Source organism: Chelon labrosus, assembly GCF_963514085.1.
Source record: "Chelon labrosus genome assembly, chromosome: 18".
Taxonomy (NCBI): domain Eukaryota; kingdom Metazoa; phylum Chordata; class Actinopteri; order Mugiliformes; family Mugilidae; genus Chelon; species Chelon labrosus.
Window position 1 is genome coordinate 20,834,258 of NC_140351.1, and position 15,797 is coordinate 20,850,054.

A 15,797-nucleotide genomic window follows, 5' to 3' on the forward strand; every position below is an offset into this window, starting at 1 on the left:
GGAAGCTGAGGGCTATTAATTCAGCTACATTTCACAGTACTAGGGCTTGGCAAAAGCATCTTAATAGAAGAAGAATTAATGGAGAGAGAAAAAAAGTTTCTGAAATTTCCCCACTTTCATAATGAGGCAAAATTTAACATAATACATTAAATATACAAAAAATGTTATTGGTCTATTTAATCATGTTCAAATCATTTAATCAATGTTCTGTTTAGTACAATGGTTTTAAAAATATTTGGCTCAAATCTGTCCTGTTTAACTTTAAATAATTGCCTCATAAGCCATGCAAGATCAAGCCCCCCCAAACATGCTTTGTCACATAAGTCATTTGTAGGCAATTGAGACAGTAAAGTGAGATTCTTTTCTTTAAAAAAAGAAAAAAATCCAAGCTTTGGGTGTGAATGTTATCTCTGTTTAAAATATTATAAATATCAGAGGATCAAAGGAGGTCATCTTAATTTCTGAGTGTGATTCAACTGTAATTCACCCTTTAACAGTTTCCTTGCACATACAGTACACATACTGAGCCTAAATTTACAAGGAAAGCTAAATCACATCCCGTTCTGAATAAGACGTCTCAATATACATCTAACAATCCACAATATGAGCTGAATTTACTCTTGTTAATATCTTTATCTTTCAGCAGGGTATAAATTCTTTGTGTAATGCCTGCAGTGATACTTACAGTCTTAGCGAGGTCTCATTCTGATTAATAGGTCTCTGCAGTGTGCTTGTTTGGCCATTTTGGAGCCATTGGAGAGCAATAAAATATCTGTCGGAGGATTTTCAGAGTCCTCATAGACTTTCACCAGGTGTGCTTCACTGGTCATAAAGTACACTTGTCTCTCATGGTATACTCACGGCAAAATGTTTCTGCAGAGAGATTTTAACTTCATACTAGATATCTTCTACTGTGACAATTACAAAATATGGTAACTGCTTCAAGGTCCCTTTAAGAGACAGTCTGAGCTAAAGTGTTTTATATTGTTCATAAGAAAATGCACTTAATTCAAAACATCTTCCCTTTTTTCCTTTGAAACCAAGATGACTGCAACAATAAGGGCACTCTGTTAGTTTAAGCTTGTGACGTCCACTGAGGTTAACCGTCCGTCGCTTGCCGCGGAGGAAAGCTCTGATGTATTTTCATGTTGAGGTATGCTGTGTTTACTTTTATCGCTGCTCCTCAGCAGGGCACGCCAACCTGATGTTTGTTTATAAGGAATTCAGGCTTCACTGGGAACTTTCATTCACCACTTGAAAGCACTTGACTTGCTACTAATTTACCTTGAGAGACTTCAAAATTGTCTGTCTGCACTGTCAAAATCTTTTTTTTGTGGTGACAACTTAACATCATCAAAAATTCTCTTTGGGGTTTAATGAAAGCCTGGTAGATGGGTAAATGGTACATAGTGCATACTTAAATACTGCATACAGAAAGACATTTTAAAATCAAGGTAACATGTTTTTGCTCCTTTGGTTTTGTTTTTGCTTTGGCTGCTCTAGTCGTCACGGTGCCTAGCTTTTTAAGTTAGCATTACAGAGCTCACATGAAAAGACAAGCAGTGGAGACAGGATGGAATAGTGTTGAAAATGATCTTGAATTTCCCCTCGTCATCAGTGTAGCTTTGCTTTACCAGGGATACGCCAATCTGTGTTTCTTGGTTATTTTGAACAGGAAACTATGCACACTGAACTGCTCAAGAATATCCAGTACCTAGCACTTACCGGGCTCTTTGACAAATTGCCATGCAGCAAACTTAATGTCCCACTTGGGTCAGGGGCAAAGTTGGGCTAGGAGGTTTGTGTCGTTAAGGTTTTTTGTATTTTTTCTCCTTAGTCAATAGGTGAACACTTCACCCCGTAATGCCTGTATAAATATATAAAACTGTTATTTTATCCAAAGTTATCCCAAGTTCAGATTTCCCTTCTTGGGGGAAGGTTTTGAATGTAATGCTCTGCAGAGATGTATGTCAAAAAAGGAACTTGATCCCCCCAACGTGTGACATTGTATAAACACTGTAGTAGCTCTCCCCAAACAAGTTTGCTGCTTATGCATATGAAAATATTGCAACTGTGTCACCAGGGTGTTAGCATTTCATTTCATCTGTACCATTTGATCCCTTGTCACACCGTTCCTGCGCTTTTCACTCTGTTTATATATTCTTTGTCAAGATAAGTAAACTCACTTTGCAGAGATGTTCTCATTTGTGGAGCAACAGAGGGAAAAGTCACCACAAGTACCAGAAATCCAGTTAAATTTACATTAACCCTCAATTCCTTATCTCTGAAACTGAATCAGCCATTTGGAATTGAGTCTATTTCCATGTGTGTGAGAAGATGAGTGGATAACCTATTGGCAGTGGAGGACAGTGCAGATCTCTCTTCGCTCTAAATTGCAGGCAGGCAACCCCACATGAAGACCGCTGAGTCCCATCAAGATAATCCTTAATAAAGAACGGCTTCACGTTTAATCTTAGCTCACTTCTCAAATTTCTTACTTGATATAGTTTTAGGCAAGTGGCATTTTAGCGCTGATGTCAGTGGAACACTATCAGTACATCTTTTGTTAAGCTTACATTTGGCAGATATCGATGGTCATAAGGTATTCTAGTTGCAGAAAAGGTGAGTTTGTTGTTTTCATTTTAGTATCTTCCAGTTTGTTTATGGAGTATGTCTCCTTAAAATGTGATAGTTCACATAACTGTGTGACTATTTCCAGAACTCGACCACTCAACATACTGAAAATTTAAAATGAAAAGTTAAACCAACAATTTTACATAATTTTTTGCATTTGTAAAGCCTTTGATTTAATACTACGGAACATGAACTAGTAACGCGATCACCACTCATCCCCAGTAAAACTGCATGGTTGATTGGAGCCTTGATTCAGAACCATGCAGCACTGTATCCAGAAGTGGACATGGAAAATCTGAGTTTGGTTGTGGAGACGTGAACAACTCTGGATAATTAAACAGTGCAATTTGAAAATAACTCACTTGCAAAATGACATCTCCGTCTAATTTTATACAGCTGTTTATTGAAACGCTGAGCCACTGAATAAATACAGTAACTTAATTGGTATGTGTACCCCTCTGCTATTAGAAATAGTTACTTGAGAGTCCCCAAGCATCTATTAGCCAATTGAGTTATCAAGAATCTGTTCAATGTGCAATATATTTCATGCTCCAGTATTGTAATGTGATCCTATGGCTTTACCTGTGGGCAGTTGGTTTAGGAAAGGAGACAGCACTTGCATTTCAGGCACGTCCACATTATTACGGCAGTGTGTTTAAATCAGGAGCAGTGCAGCTCGGATCTATTTCTGTCAGCTCCTCGTTGACTACTGCTGTACAGAGGCTGGTCGGTGTCGACCTGCTTTCAGTATGGGTTGTGAACTCTACAGCTGATCAAGTACAAACTGACTAATTCAATGAAATAAATTAAAATAATCATTGTAATTACGATTTGAACGTGCTCCTGCAGTGACACACAAACATTTTTTATTTCTAATCATCGCCAGTATTCTTGAGATATTCATGTAGTGCATACACAGCCCGGCCACTAGCACAGCACACTTCTTCTAGCCGTGTGTGTTCTTTTTCTCTCACCACCTCTTTACCATAGTAAATGTCTGATTTCCTCTTCCTTGGTAATCATTTGTCAGTATTACAGTTGGTATTTCAGCTGCAGTTTTCCTATGTGGAAATTAAACACATTTTAAACGGTTCACTGACGTCTCAACCATTCTTTATACAGGATTGATATTCTTGAAAAAAAAAAAAAAAAAGTCATGACATACTGAAGCAAAATCTGCACAAGCCTTGAATAAATCGCCAGTTTGGGCTCATCAGTAGCAGCTTGGCCTTGAACAGCAGCTTTGCACAGTTGAAATAATAACCTGGAGCAGACAGAAGGCAGTCATTACCTTGCACACAGACGCTGTGTGTATGTGTTGACGGAGGACTTCCACTAGAGTGCTGTGGAGACGGACAGAGCCGAGACTTTCGGCCGCTATTAAACCCCAGCCTCCCCATCACCTAAGCTAATGACCTAACCCCTTGTTTACCCTCTGATGTCCTTCTTTGACAGAAAGAAATCCAGCAAGGCTCACAAGAGAAAGCAAAAAAAATGCGGTTTGTGGTGAAAAAGGAGCATAGCAAAAACAAGAGAGAAAAGGGGGGGGAGAAGAAAAGTGTGAGCCCTCGGGGTATGTGAGCAGAGCCTGGTGTTCCAGTGGACAGGCAGCCCAGTGGAGAGATCTGCCATTTCATTGTCTTAGTCTCCACTGATAAAATCTGGAGAGGACTCTATTGCTTAAAGCTGTGAGTGAATGACATATGGGGAGCTGGTGTGAGGCACAACTCCCCCGTGCCTCCTCCAGACCCAAAGTCTTCCTGTGAGAGCTCCGAGCAACTTTTCTGCTTTTTCAAACAGCAGCAGCCTCCCTCTCCCTCCCTCGTTCACTGCCTTTCTCCCTCCCTCCCTCTTGCTCTCTCACTCTCTCTCTTTTTTTCCCCTGTTCCTCAGACACTCACTAGTCACTGCCTGAAGCAGTAATCGGACAACTCTCTTTCTCAATAGGACCGAGTCTCCTGAGATACCACGCGGGGCTCTATGGGTTCCAACACCTAAAATGAAAAAGAAAAAAGTAGTCTTGTAGTTTACATTTACTGTGCTACAGATTCTACTAACACCTGAGAACTGTTTTAGAAAGTTTGCTGTCCGTTTTGCTGGACTGAATGATCTTTATCTAGAAGATTTTTTTTTTAAAACAAGAAGATATAAGAAGGGATAAAAAACACAGGGATTCAACCATAATTGTAGTGAGTATGACTTTAATTTCTATGTGATGTTTTTCACTTGTCTTGACTTGTCTCATTTCAGTGTGTGTGTGTGGAATCTATGTGATAAATTAGCAGCAGCATTTATTTTAATTCTTACTTAAAGCGTTTACGTCGTCAGGTGTAGAAGCAACTAATACAATTAAGGTCTAACCTTGTCGTTAATTATTAGAGTTTAAATGGACACGTACCGCATCGCTTTCATTTCAAGAAATTTAAAAACTGCAAAGCTGTTCGAAAATTTGAATGGTAATATCAACACATGAGGAAGGCTTCAATCCCCACATGGCAGCTGCTGTTTTGATGATGACGATAAATAAATAGTTAAAAAAAACAATTGCTCTGGATAATTGTTTAGTCATAATTTTAGGGAAAGCAAATGGAGCTCCTGTACTGATAGGGATATCAACGTAAAAATGTAATATAACATTAATTTCAGTAACAATTTAGAGACGTATATCTATTAATTGTTAAAAATCATAATTTGTCGTATTGTTTTTTTTTTTTTTTTTACAATTGGCTCCATGCATTACAGATAGGTTAAAGCATTTCCTGTCGTTTCTCTACAAAAACCTTTATTTGTAGAAATTAATTATATGTGAAAATATATTATTGTGTATATTTACTGATAATAACTTTTTAACAATTTAAAAACAACTTCAAAATGTTTTTAAAATCTGCAGAAAAAAAAACACATCTTTATTAGAATTGTAAATATATACAAATTCTCCTGTGACATCTTTTCTTAATACCCGGCCCAGTTTACATTTTTGATCAAGTAAGGAAAACATGCTGGTCTCTGCAGTAGTTCTTTTTCTACTGACAGAACAAACACAACCACCGCAGTTAAAGCAGCTGACATCTAATGCCATCTGCTGAGGCCAGGAATGCTGCAAGGAGACCTGGGAGTCTCTCAGCGTCCGACCAAGACAACAGGCCTCGACTCCCGGCCGTGCTGCGTGTCCGCTCGCCAGTATTTCTCTTGTAGTAAAGATGACTCACCCGCTGTAATCACTAGCCTCTCTAATTGAAGGATGTTCTGGTTTAATGTTCTGCGTCTGATCACAGGCTTACATCACAAGTCAGGGAATAATTGCGTGGTGTGTGTATGTGTGTGTGTGTGTGTGTGTAAAGGGCATTTCATCTCTCTTAAATCGTCCCTTTTTTTCCTCTTTCCTTTTTCATCCTCCTAGTTCCTGTCATTTCTGGTGTTTAGAAAGGTGTGCGTTGATGAAAGAGAGGAAATAGAGAGGTTAGGAGCAGCTAGGGAGCCAGGCTGCCTGCGAAGTGGCCTCCGCTCCATGTAGGCAAACATGACAGTGTATGTGACCGCCTGCTGCAGCCATTCACTCACACAATAACCTTATTTATCTAATTAACAGATAATGAGGAGGCTGATTTGGGGCTGTTTACTCTGTGTATTTGCTTTACGCAGAGGGAGATCAGGGTCTCTCCGCCTGGCTGCATCGCTCCATGCATGTGTAGCAGCAGTGTGTACAAGCAGGAGTGGTCGGCGGTGACGGTGGCATTGTTTGCCCAAAGACTGATGCCTTCCGTATGGATGTGTCTAGCCAGCCAAGCCCTTAGCCTGCAGATTGAAAATGGTGAAAGACACATAGGGCTAATTGATCCAGCCTCACTTATTAGCGAGGAAGATGGAGAGGTGGAGAAAGAGGATGAGAGAAGGAAGAAGGTAATAGGGGAGCTCCTATTAAGTACCCCATACTGGGCGATTAGTGGGCAGGGGTTGTTTACTAAATACTGCGGGGTGTTGTTTTGTTAACAAGCCACTGTTTGTATCTGAAATATGCGGGTGAAAGAACAGGAAATGAGACTTGTTGAGCTTCTTCTAAGCAGTCTGACGATTGCCATTATCAATCACTAATACCCACTTATGTGCTTGTTTATAAAGGGCAGTGTGTTTAGATTGTTCACGATAATAAGGAAGCCGCTCGGTTGTAACTCTAAACAGAAAATGTATTTAAAAGGATCATCACTTTGAAAATGTGTCTGTAGTTTATAGCGTCTCTGTACAAGTCAGCTAAATGTATTGATATAATTTTATTCATCAAAAAAATAGTATTAAAATTATTTGATTACGTCATTAAGAAATATGCTAATAAGAATGCTTGTTGTGCTTCCTCATAAATACTTGCGTCAGTATAACAGATCACTGTCTCATTTTTGAGAGAATTAACACAACAAGTCTCAAGCATTAACGTGATATCATTTAAAGGATTTGTCCCTGGGCTTTCTTTCATCCTCGTCTTGTAAAGCCTCCCTCACTCTGCAGTGGTCGCAGTGGTAGACAGGTTGTGATAAAATGTCCACCTTAAATCTTGTTTGATGGCCCCTCAAAGGCAAAGTGGCCTTCTGGAAATAATTTTGAAGGTTGAAGAGCACAGTATTAACAGATTTAATGTAGCCATTGAGTGAATTGCTGGAGCACAATGTCAGATTGAACCAAATGAGAGAGACAAATTGCACATCGGCAGCTGCACATCTGTTAATAATTGTGCTTTTAATTATAGACGAGCAGAAAATTTGAAAATGCGCGTGAGCACCATGTGCTTCCGTAATTTCTGGCCGCAAATCTTATTTGTGATGAAATGTGTTGCGTATGGCACCATCTGTACAAATGATAGGCATGCAGTATATCAAATAAATGGTACCGTTTCATGTTGTATCAAAAAAATGATTTAGTTTTAATAAGTGCTGTAGTGTTAATTTCATAATAAATTTTAAACCGATATAATTTTTCCTATACATCCAAAAGTCCAGAAAAGTAAATTACACCACCATATAATTTCAAATATTAATTTAATGATACATTATCAGCAGTCATGCCTTTTAGAATTAAACTCTGTTTAAATGTTGCATTTGTTGGCAACTGTCATTTTTTTTGGCTACGTATAGAGACACCAGTGAAGTGTAGCATTTTCTAAACTGTGCCTAATTCCACTCACATCTGTGTCCAATTGTTGTCTGCATCTACATTCTTTGCGAGTGGATTTATTTTTCCTGGGCCACCATGTGGATTCAGCTGACCAGCTTAAGTGGAGATTAGTTGTTTTAAAGTTAGATTTTGATTAAAGCGTTGTTTTTCAAAAGTTGTAACACACAGCACATGTAGTCTGTACAATTCAGAGGGCTGTGCACTGTCAATTAATTTGTATTAAGGGAGCTGAGAATGGAAATAACCAAAACGTTCAAGAATATTTATTCATATACTCTTTCACTGTGCTCTGCTTGATTTTAAATCCCAGCCTTTTTGCAACCCTTACTTGTTTAGTGATATAAGCAGAGGAGGAAAAATGATTTGTGCCAGGTCAGACATCCTGTATGCTGAGATGATCTATGCTAAAAGCTTAGCCGTGGCTGTGTTTACCTTTGGACATGCAGGTCTTGAAATAAGTAAAGCGAAACAAAAAGGCCAGCAAACAACCATGGGTGAAGCGTGTTGGGGCAGTTGCTCTTTTTCTTGTCATGATGACACTTCCAGCGCTTCATCTAGCCGAGCTTTGTTCTTGTTGGCTTCAAAGCCTGGCTGTTCAGGTTGAAGTAAGAAGCACATCAAAGATGCTGAATGCAGCCCCCTTTTTTTTTTTCAAACAATAAATATTTAGCGGTGAAGAAGAAAGGCTTGTATTTGCTTTTAAATCCCTGCCCCCTTTCCTTCTCCCCTCCAGTCTCCCTCGCTCTCCCTCTCTTTCTTTCTCTCTTCACCTGGCTGGTTTCACCTGCTGGCACTGACTGAGACACCAGCATGGTAATGGCTTTATTGGCCTGCGCTGCTGAACAGAGAAGCCAGCAACCACTCACACTACACCACATCAACCCGCCACAACGCTCTGTCTCCACAAACTTTCCCCAACTCTCTGATTGTTGTTAATGTCCTGTGTCAAAATGTGTTTCTCTTTCGTCTTCATGGCTTTTACCTGTGGATATATAAATGTATATTTTTGTACATCTTGCAAACCCCAGTGCATATTCTAGAATTATGAAATGCCAGGTGCTGCTATCATCCATGGTTTTAAAGTGATAAAGAAATATAATGGTTATTTTTGCTACGATGGCTACACGATAAGCAGTGGGAGGGAAGGCAAATTGTAAAGCTGAAATGGTATTCATGAAGGCTTTGCCTTGGTGTGAAGAGCAAAGCCCGTTGAGGGAAAAAAAAAAAAAAGACTTAAGACCATGGATCTCAGGTTACCTTGGCTCATGTAAACAGTCAACCATTAAAAAAAAATCATGCCAACGTATTTTTTTTTAAACACTTTATATATCTTTGTCTCTTTTTCTGACCAGATAAATACCTTTGACCTTTTTTGGACCCTGTATTCCCATGGTGGGCCGGAGTCAGGTCTAATATAGTGTTATAGCCATGCAAGTATACGGCTTTGCTTGATGTCTGCAGAGAGACAAGCAGAGCGGGAGTGGACAGCGAAATGTAACTGTCAGCTAAAGGAGAGTAATAGAGGCATTCGTAGCGTCATAGGAAACATATGTGGCTCCATATGCTCTCCATGTTCTTGTTTCCAGTCTCCTTCATTGTCTGAGATGCACCACTGATCTGGGGCCTCTAAAGTGCCCTGTGTGTGAGAGATGTGTATGTGTGTGTCTGTGCATTTGCACCACTCATCTGGGGGCCTCTGAAGTGCCCCGTGCATGAGCCTGTGTGTGTGTATTCATGCAGACATACAGGCATGAGTTATGCGTCTTTGTGTTCTAAAGAAAAAGACATAAGTATGAACTTTTGTGATCCTACAGAGGAAGAAAAGATGTATGTAGATGTATATAATGCGTGTTTAAGGGAGTGTAGATTATTCCTTATCTTCGTTTCTATCCATTGTGAGTAAGCTGCGAAGTTGGGAAGTTGCATATTTTCATACTTACCATGGCCCCAAGCAGGGGCAGGCCTGCGGGAAGCAGCCATGATGGTCATTAGTGCCTGTCAGTATGCCTGGAGGAGGAGTGCTGATAAATTTCAGATAGTGTCAATTGCAGATGAAAGATCTGCTGAAGATGCTAGGGGTGTCATGCTTGACTTGCCTCTGCTCAACAAGTCCCATCTTACTTCCAACAGCAGGCTACCTCAAGCAGGAAAGCAGGCAGTCTCTCCCACCCTTTTCTACCCCTCAGCCCCCTTCCACCCCCAACCCTTCACCCCTCTGCCTACCTTCACTCACCCCCCCAACACCCCTTCCACCCCACCCCTTCCTGCTTACCTTGGCTAAGCCGCTTTGCATGTTGATTGGGGGAGGGCTAATCCAGTTTGCAGCTGTCGTAGACCAATGATGAATCACCTTTCCGTCATTTGGCCATGCTCCCCTTGCTCAGGGAGGAGGGAGGACCTGGAGGAGGAAACAACAGTGGAGCAGGGCTGCGGCTCAGAGAGAGACAATGTGAGCCTCTGTTCTCCCGCTAGCCCTCTCTTCCCATTCTGCTCCAGAATAACAATAATGTTTTCTCAGACAAGCCTTTTTGTGTCATGGATGGCTCCGGACTGTGACATCGAGCTGCAATAACAAGGAGTGACATTGTTTCTGCTGGGGCAGGTGGAGGCAGCATAGAGAAAGGGAGTGTGGTTTGAGAGGAGTCAAAGCCAGGTCCAGGTAAGAGCGCTGTTGTGGCAGTGCCAGGAGCATCAGAGACATGCAGCTCTCTGTGTGGCATCAGATGTTTCCTTAGAGACTCTTGCTTAACAACTGTCAACATTTCTCAGCTTGTTGTGTTGTTTGATTGGAGATAGTCAAGGCTTTTTAGCTGTCAGATGGTGACACAAAAAGTTTTGACAAAGGAGGAGATGAAAACAGGATTAAGTGTGTGCGCAAAAAATAGGGTTTATTCTGGATCATCCTTAAGTGTTGTATGCCTGCAGAGTGGTATATTTTTAGGGGAGGAGTAAATTAATATACCTTTGGGAAAAAGACAACGCAGCTTCCATTACTGCACGCGTGAAGAAATCTGACTTGGCCTTTTGTATTACAGTTTTTTGTCGTTCCGTATTTTTTACTACCTTTATCTTTGTTGTTTGGGTGTGTGGTATAATACTTAAGAATGCATAAAAAAAAAAGAATTATCTAACCTGCAAAAGGACTGCATTTACCAAGCTATTGTGCAGAGTATCACATTCTCTTATCATCAAAAATTCAATGAAAGCATATCATAATTTAATCTTTTTATCTCGTAATTCTATTTTTTGTGGCATCTGTTATCCCTCAGACTACTTAGGGCATTTATCTTTGCGGCCTTGTGTAAAGGCCAATGTTTATCGATAGCAGAGATACCCCGAACCCTGAAATATAATTGAGAATGACAGTATAATGTATAAAACATGTCATACTAATTTTATTAACTCACTATTGCTAAGGGAACAGTGGCAGAGACAAATGGGGTATAGAGCTTGTGGCCGTACTTTTTAAATCACTCGTGCCTTCCTCTTACTCCATTGTCTACACTTGATCAAATCCTTTGAGCACACAAAAGAGAAGATAGAATAATGTTTTCAGTGGCGTGGTCTTTTGTATAAACACAGAAACAATTAAGGAGCTTGCCAGAGCAAACACATGCCTCATGAGCTTCTCATCTGCCCATCACTGAGGCATAGGCTCTTATAATCAAGCAGAGTGCTGCACTTTTAACAGGCACATTAAGCATCGCCTCAAACCAGCAAACATCTGTTAACAGTCTTCGCAAAACGATATACACTTACGGCCATTTTTGTTTCAAGAAACATCAGACTAAATTGACAGTAAACAATTTGTGTTCGCGTCGTGTAAAGCTGTGACGAGCAGCCGGGCTGTTGTAAAAAGAGAAATCTGAAATTATCTTGTCAAAATGTTTACCGTTCATTTTACAGCTTGCAGTTCTATTTGGCCTTTATTTATGAATGTGTGTCTCTGTGTGTGACATGTCACATTTTGCCTTGTACTTTTGTTTCATGTGTTATTTTTGATGTGGCATCAAATAGAAATTTAACTACTTTATTAGTATTTTTTTACGTGTACATATACATATTTTATAATATATTTTAAGCAGCATTTTTTAAACTTTTCTATTATAATTTAGCGTCTTCACCATTGGTTTATGCATAATATGTACACAGCATTGTGTATCAGAGCTCCGTGCCTTCCCTGAAACCAGAGTGAAATGTGTAATTTGATTTGGTGTGTGTGTGTGTGTGTGTGTGTGTGTGTGTGTGTGTGTGTGTCTCGTCAGGTCTATGGAAATGCAGGATCTAGCCAGTCCTCACAGCCGAGTAAGTGGTAGCAGTGAATCTCCTAATGGTCCTAACCTCGACAACTCGCACATCAGTAACAATTCCATGACACCCAATGGCACTGAAGGTATGTGCGCAGTGCTCTTAAGTTTATCTCTCTCTGTCTTATTCGCTATTGTGAATAAAAAATGGCAGGGAGTCCTTCTAATGTGCATTAGAAAGACTAAAGCCTTTGTAGAACTGAAGTTAGTGTTAGAGCTGTTGCGCATAGAAATTCTTAGGGTGAGTTAGCGTAATTATTTTTGCTGCAATATAAAATTAAACAGAGTAAAAGAGGGGTGTGAATGTACTATATATCTGCAATGTATTTTGACTTTACAATATGCTGCTTTAATGTTTGTAGATTACACAATTCAGTGTCTATAGTAGTTGTTTTCCTGCGACTATTAGCTGTTTATTTAAGTAACCATGAAATTATTCAAAGCCCACAGCATGGAAAGTATTGAGCTTTGCATGTGGTTTCTACTGTACATAGTTATTTACTCAGGTGATTCACCTGTGCTTTAAATATGAGCCTTTGTTTAGTGAAGCAGTCACTAAATCCCAGTCCCATGTCACAAATCAACAAGTTAGTATAAACAGCCCTTGTCACGTAATCTTCAAGCTAGTCTTTGCTTCTGGCTCCGGGGTTTATATTTTTGTATATTCATGACGCAGGACCTGTAGTCATCATTCAGACTGTCATGTGTCCCTTTGCCATTCTTCTTTCCCATAGGTGATAACATCACAATGCTTACCACTGCAGACTGGTTGTTAGGTTCTAACTCTCAGTCCGCTGCAGGTTTGTCTACTTTTAGTGACACGATGAAAGGACAATACTTGGTGTTTTCCAAACTATGCTGAAAGCACTCTTTGTAATTGACTTTTTTGAACTCATCAACAAACATCAGTTGAATTGTTTAAAACCTTCCATAAACGCACAGTCTATTAGCTGCAAAAATTATAAAATTGCCTCAACTATTGTGCCTTTCATTTAGAAACTCTTTGGTATTTATTGTATTTTTGTGGTATTTTGTTTCAAGCATGGTTTGACACCGACTCGACTTGAGCTCGTTGTAATTGACTGGTCAGGTTCTAACCATGCATACTGAGCATTTTGTTTTCATTTGGATGTCCCTGGATACAGTGATTATTGTGTGCTCTGTGACATGAGTGTGCGCTAGTTTATGCATGCACTTTACCACTACGTATTCATCGGTGTGTTGTTCAAAAGAATCACCCCACGTCAACATATGTTTCTGCATTGAGCAAGCATAGCGGAAACATGTAATACATGACAGCAAATGGCTTCTTCAACCATGGGGGATTCCACTGAGCATGACTCCCTTACCCACATTGTCAATTTGTTTTGCCAAAAAAAGGAAAAAGAAAATCCTTCAGCCCGCCTGAAGTGAAATGGATTGATTTCAAAGATTCCAGAGCTGTCAGATAGCTGTGAAATTGTCTTTGCAAATCTATTGCAGAGCTGTATAATGGAGTCAAGGTCAAACAGCGTTCGCTACAGTCTTAAAAGATTTTATTCACCGTATATATTTCCCTGACATTTCAATTGTACGTACACATCCCTGCCGAGCTCAGTAACTTTAACACACATCTACAGGAAGGATTTTTTTTCATCCTTACTGATTAGCCAGTAGTTTTTTCCAGTCTTTTAGTCAGTAGAGTGCTCTGTCAAATTAAAGTTTGATTTGTGGTGCTCTTTAACACAGGTGATCAATATAAATACTAGGACAATATAGTAGATACATGGAAACTGAGCAAGGCATTATGTAATTTGTAATATTTATTGTGCATTCAAATTTGCTTACCTAATACTTCTCAGTTGTTTGACTCTATTTTGACTGCTCACTTCTGCCTGTCCCTCTTTATTTTGCATTGAATATTTAAAAATAAAAAAGAAACTGAATGTAAAAATATGTAAGCCTAATTTAGCAAGACCTACTGTCAGTTTGGTTTTGATTTTTTTTGGCATTGATTTGATATATTTGGTGACATTGTGGCGTTTTTGTTTGCAGTTAAAACAGAGCCAATGAGCAGCAGTGAAATCGCCACCTCAGTAGCAGACACCTCTCTAGACAGCTTCTCAGGATCAGGTGAGAGCGGAAAACAGTTTTGTGTGTGTGTGCACTTATGTGTCTGGCTGCTTCTGTCTTTCACACACACACACACACACACAGCTGCAGAACTGATTAGATGATGAGATGAGTCTAGAGATGGGTGACTGATAAAACCGGCCCCAGGAAGTGTCCCTGCAGCTAAAACGGCAACATAATGTGTGTGTGCTTCTAAATGCAAATGTGTTTGAGAAGACTCTACCTTAACTTTGTCAGCATATTTATATGCTGCCCTTGCTGACGCATGTGTGTGTGTGTGTGTGTGTCTGTTCACCCTGCTGGTTCCCATGGCGGGGACGACTGAATTATGACCTGTAATGCACAGAGCCTGTCTGTCCGGGAGAGTGACACGGCGTCCCAGTGGCCCTCTCTCTCCACGGGCTGTTACCCTATCGCCCTGTCAGAGCCAGGGTTTTCACACCTTCCTTTCAGCAGGGAAACATCACACAGACACACATAAACACGTTGCTAAATAAAGCCAAGGCCACAGAATATAATGAGCATTGTAGGGATTGTAAGAGAAGTTATCTCTAATGTGATAATATTTTTGCTTTGTTTCTTTCCACCCTCAGTGGAATCTATGTTACATTTTCTTTAAACATTTATAAATAGCACCACGTCCAACTGCACATAGTATTAACTTGCAGCTAATTTTCCTCTATTTCCTTAACTATTTAACTAAGTACTTGATACTTAATGCTAGAAGCGCATAAATCACTTTATGACTTTTGTCTCTGACAATATTAATGAAATTTAGTAATGGTATACTTCATATCCTCTGTGGGGAAACCCAAAGCTCTGTTCAGAAGAGCAAGTTTTATCCAGTGGCAGGTGCTGCTGATGTGGGAAAAGTGTTCAATATTAATAACGTGTGTGAGGGGTTACGGCATACAGTTACATACAGTTAGCGCTCCCCCGCAACCAAATCCCTTATTTTACATGTCACGACCAATTACACAGATGTTTCAAAACTGTGCCACTTCCACTACAAAAACTGAGATTGTTTCTTCTTCTGATTTGTTCTGGTGTTTGATAAAAATGTATCTTTCATCTTTTATTTATCTATTACAATTTATACTTCCCCTCTTTTGTGATTTCTTTGCAAATTGTAATATTATCTTATTATTTGGAAAAAAATATTTCGATGGAATTTTTTAAACACAACTGTACTTATTCATTTAGAATTGCCATTTAAACTTATTTATCTGAAAGCTGTAAATAACATTTAGAATACCAATGTAAATTAATATTTTTAAAATTAATATTAGTTTATTCCAGGCCGTACTTAAAAAGCCTGTCGTATATTTCTTACAACGGATTTAAAACAAGTGTACTTGTTTGAGTTGTCTGTGGCTGAAACCTTAACAAGTGAACAGCACCGTGGAACCACAGAGTCGGACTCTTAGTGATGGAATGATTATGCAGTAGCACTCATTACCTGCAATCAGTGATGTCACTTCCAATGTGGTTGTGGCTTGAAAGGCCCGAGGCAACTGAAGCCACAGGCCGGGGCTGATTCAGACCATCGAGTGTGTGTTTACGCCTGCAGTTGTCATAGCA

At 39.7% G+C, this 15,797-nt stretch overlaps 1 protein-coding gene across 7 annotated transcripts in view; it reads left to right on the top strand.

Annotated features, from left to right (window-relative positions):
- eya1 (EYA transcriptional coactivator and phosphatase 1) overlaps positions 1 to 15,797 on the top strand; it is a 62,321-nt gene that overhangs the window by 19,234 nt on the left and 27,290 nt on the right. For 2 of the 7 annotated variants that reach the window (XM_084565761.1, XM_084565768.1), the window contains exons 2-3: positions 12,063 to 12,190; positions 14,139 to 14,216. In XM_084565761.1, the coding sequence (XP_084421887.1) occupies positions 12,067 to 12,190; positions 14,139 to 14,216 (202 nt within the window). In that variant the 5' untranslated portion in view covers positions 12,063 to 12,066. Of the gene's footprint in view, positions 1 to 4,695; positions 4,824 to 10,346; positions 10,457 to 12,032; positions 12,191 to 14,138; positions 14,217 to 15,797 lie in introns of those variants that run through there. The other 5 variants (XM_084565764.1, XM_084565765.1, XM_084565763.1 and 2 more) reach the window with 4 other exon arrangements.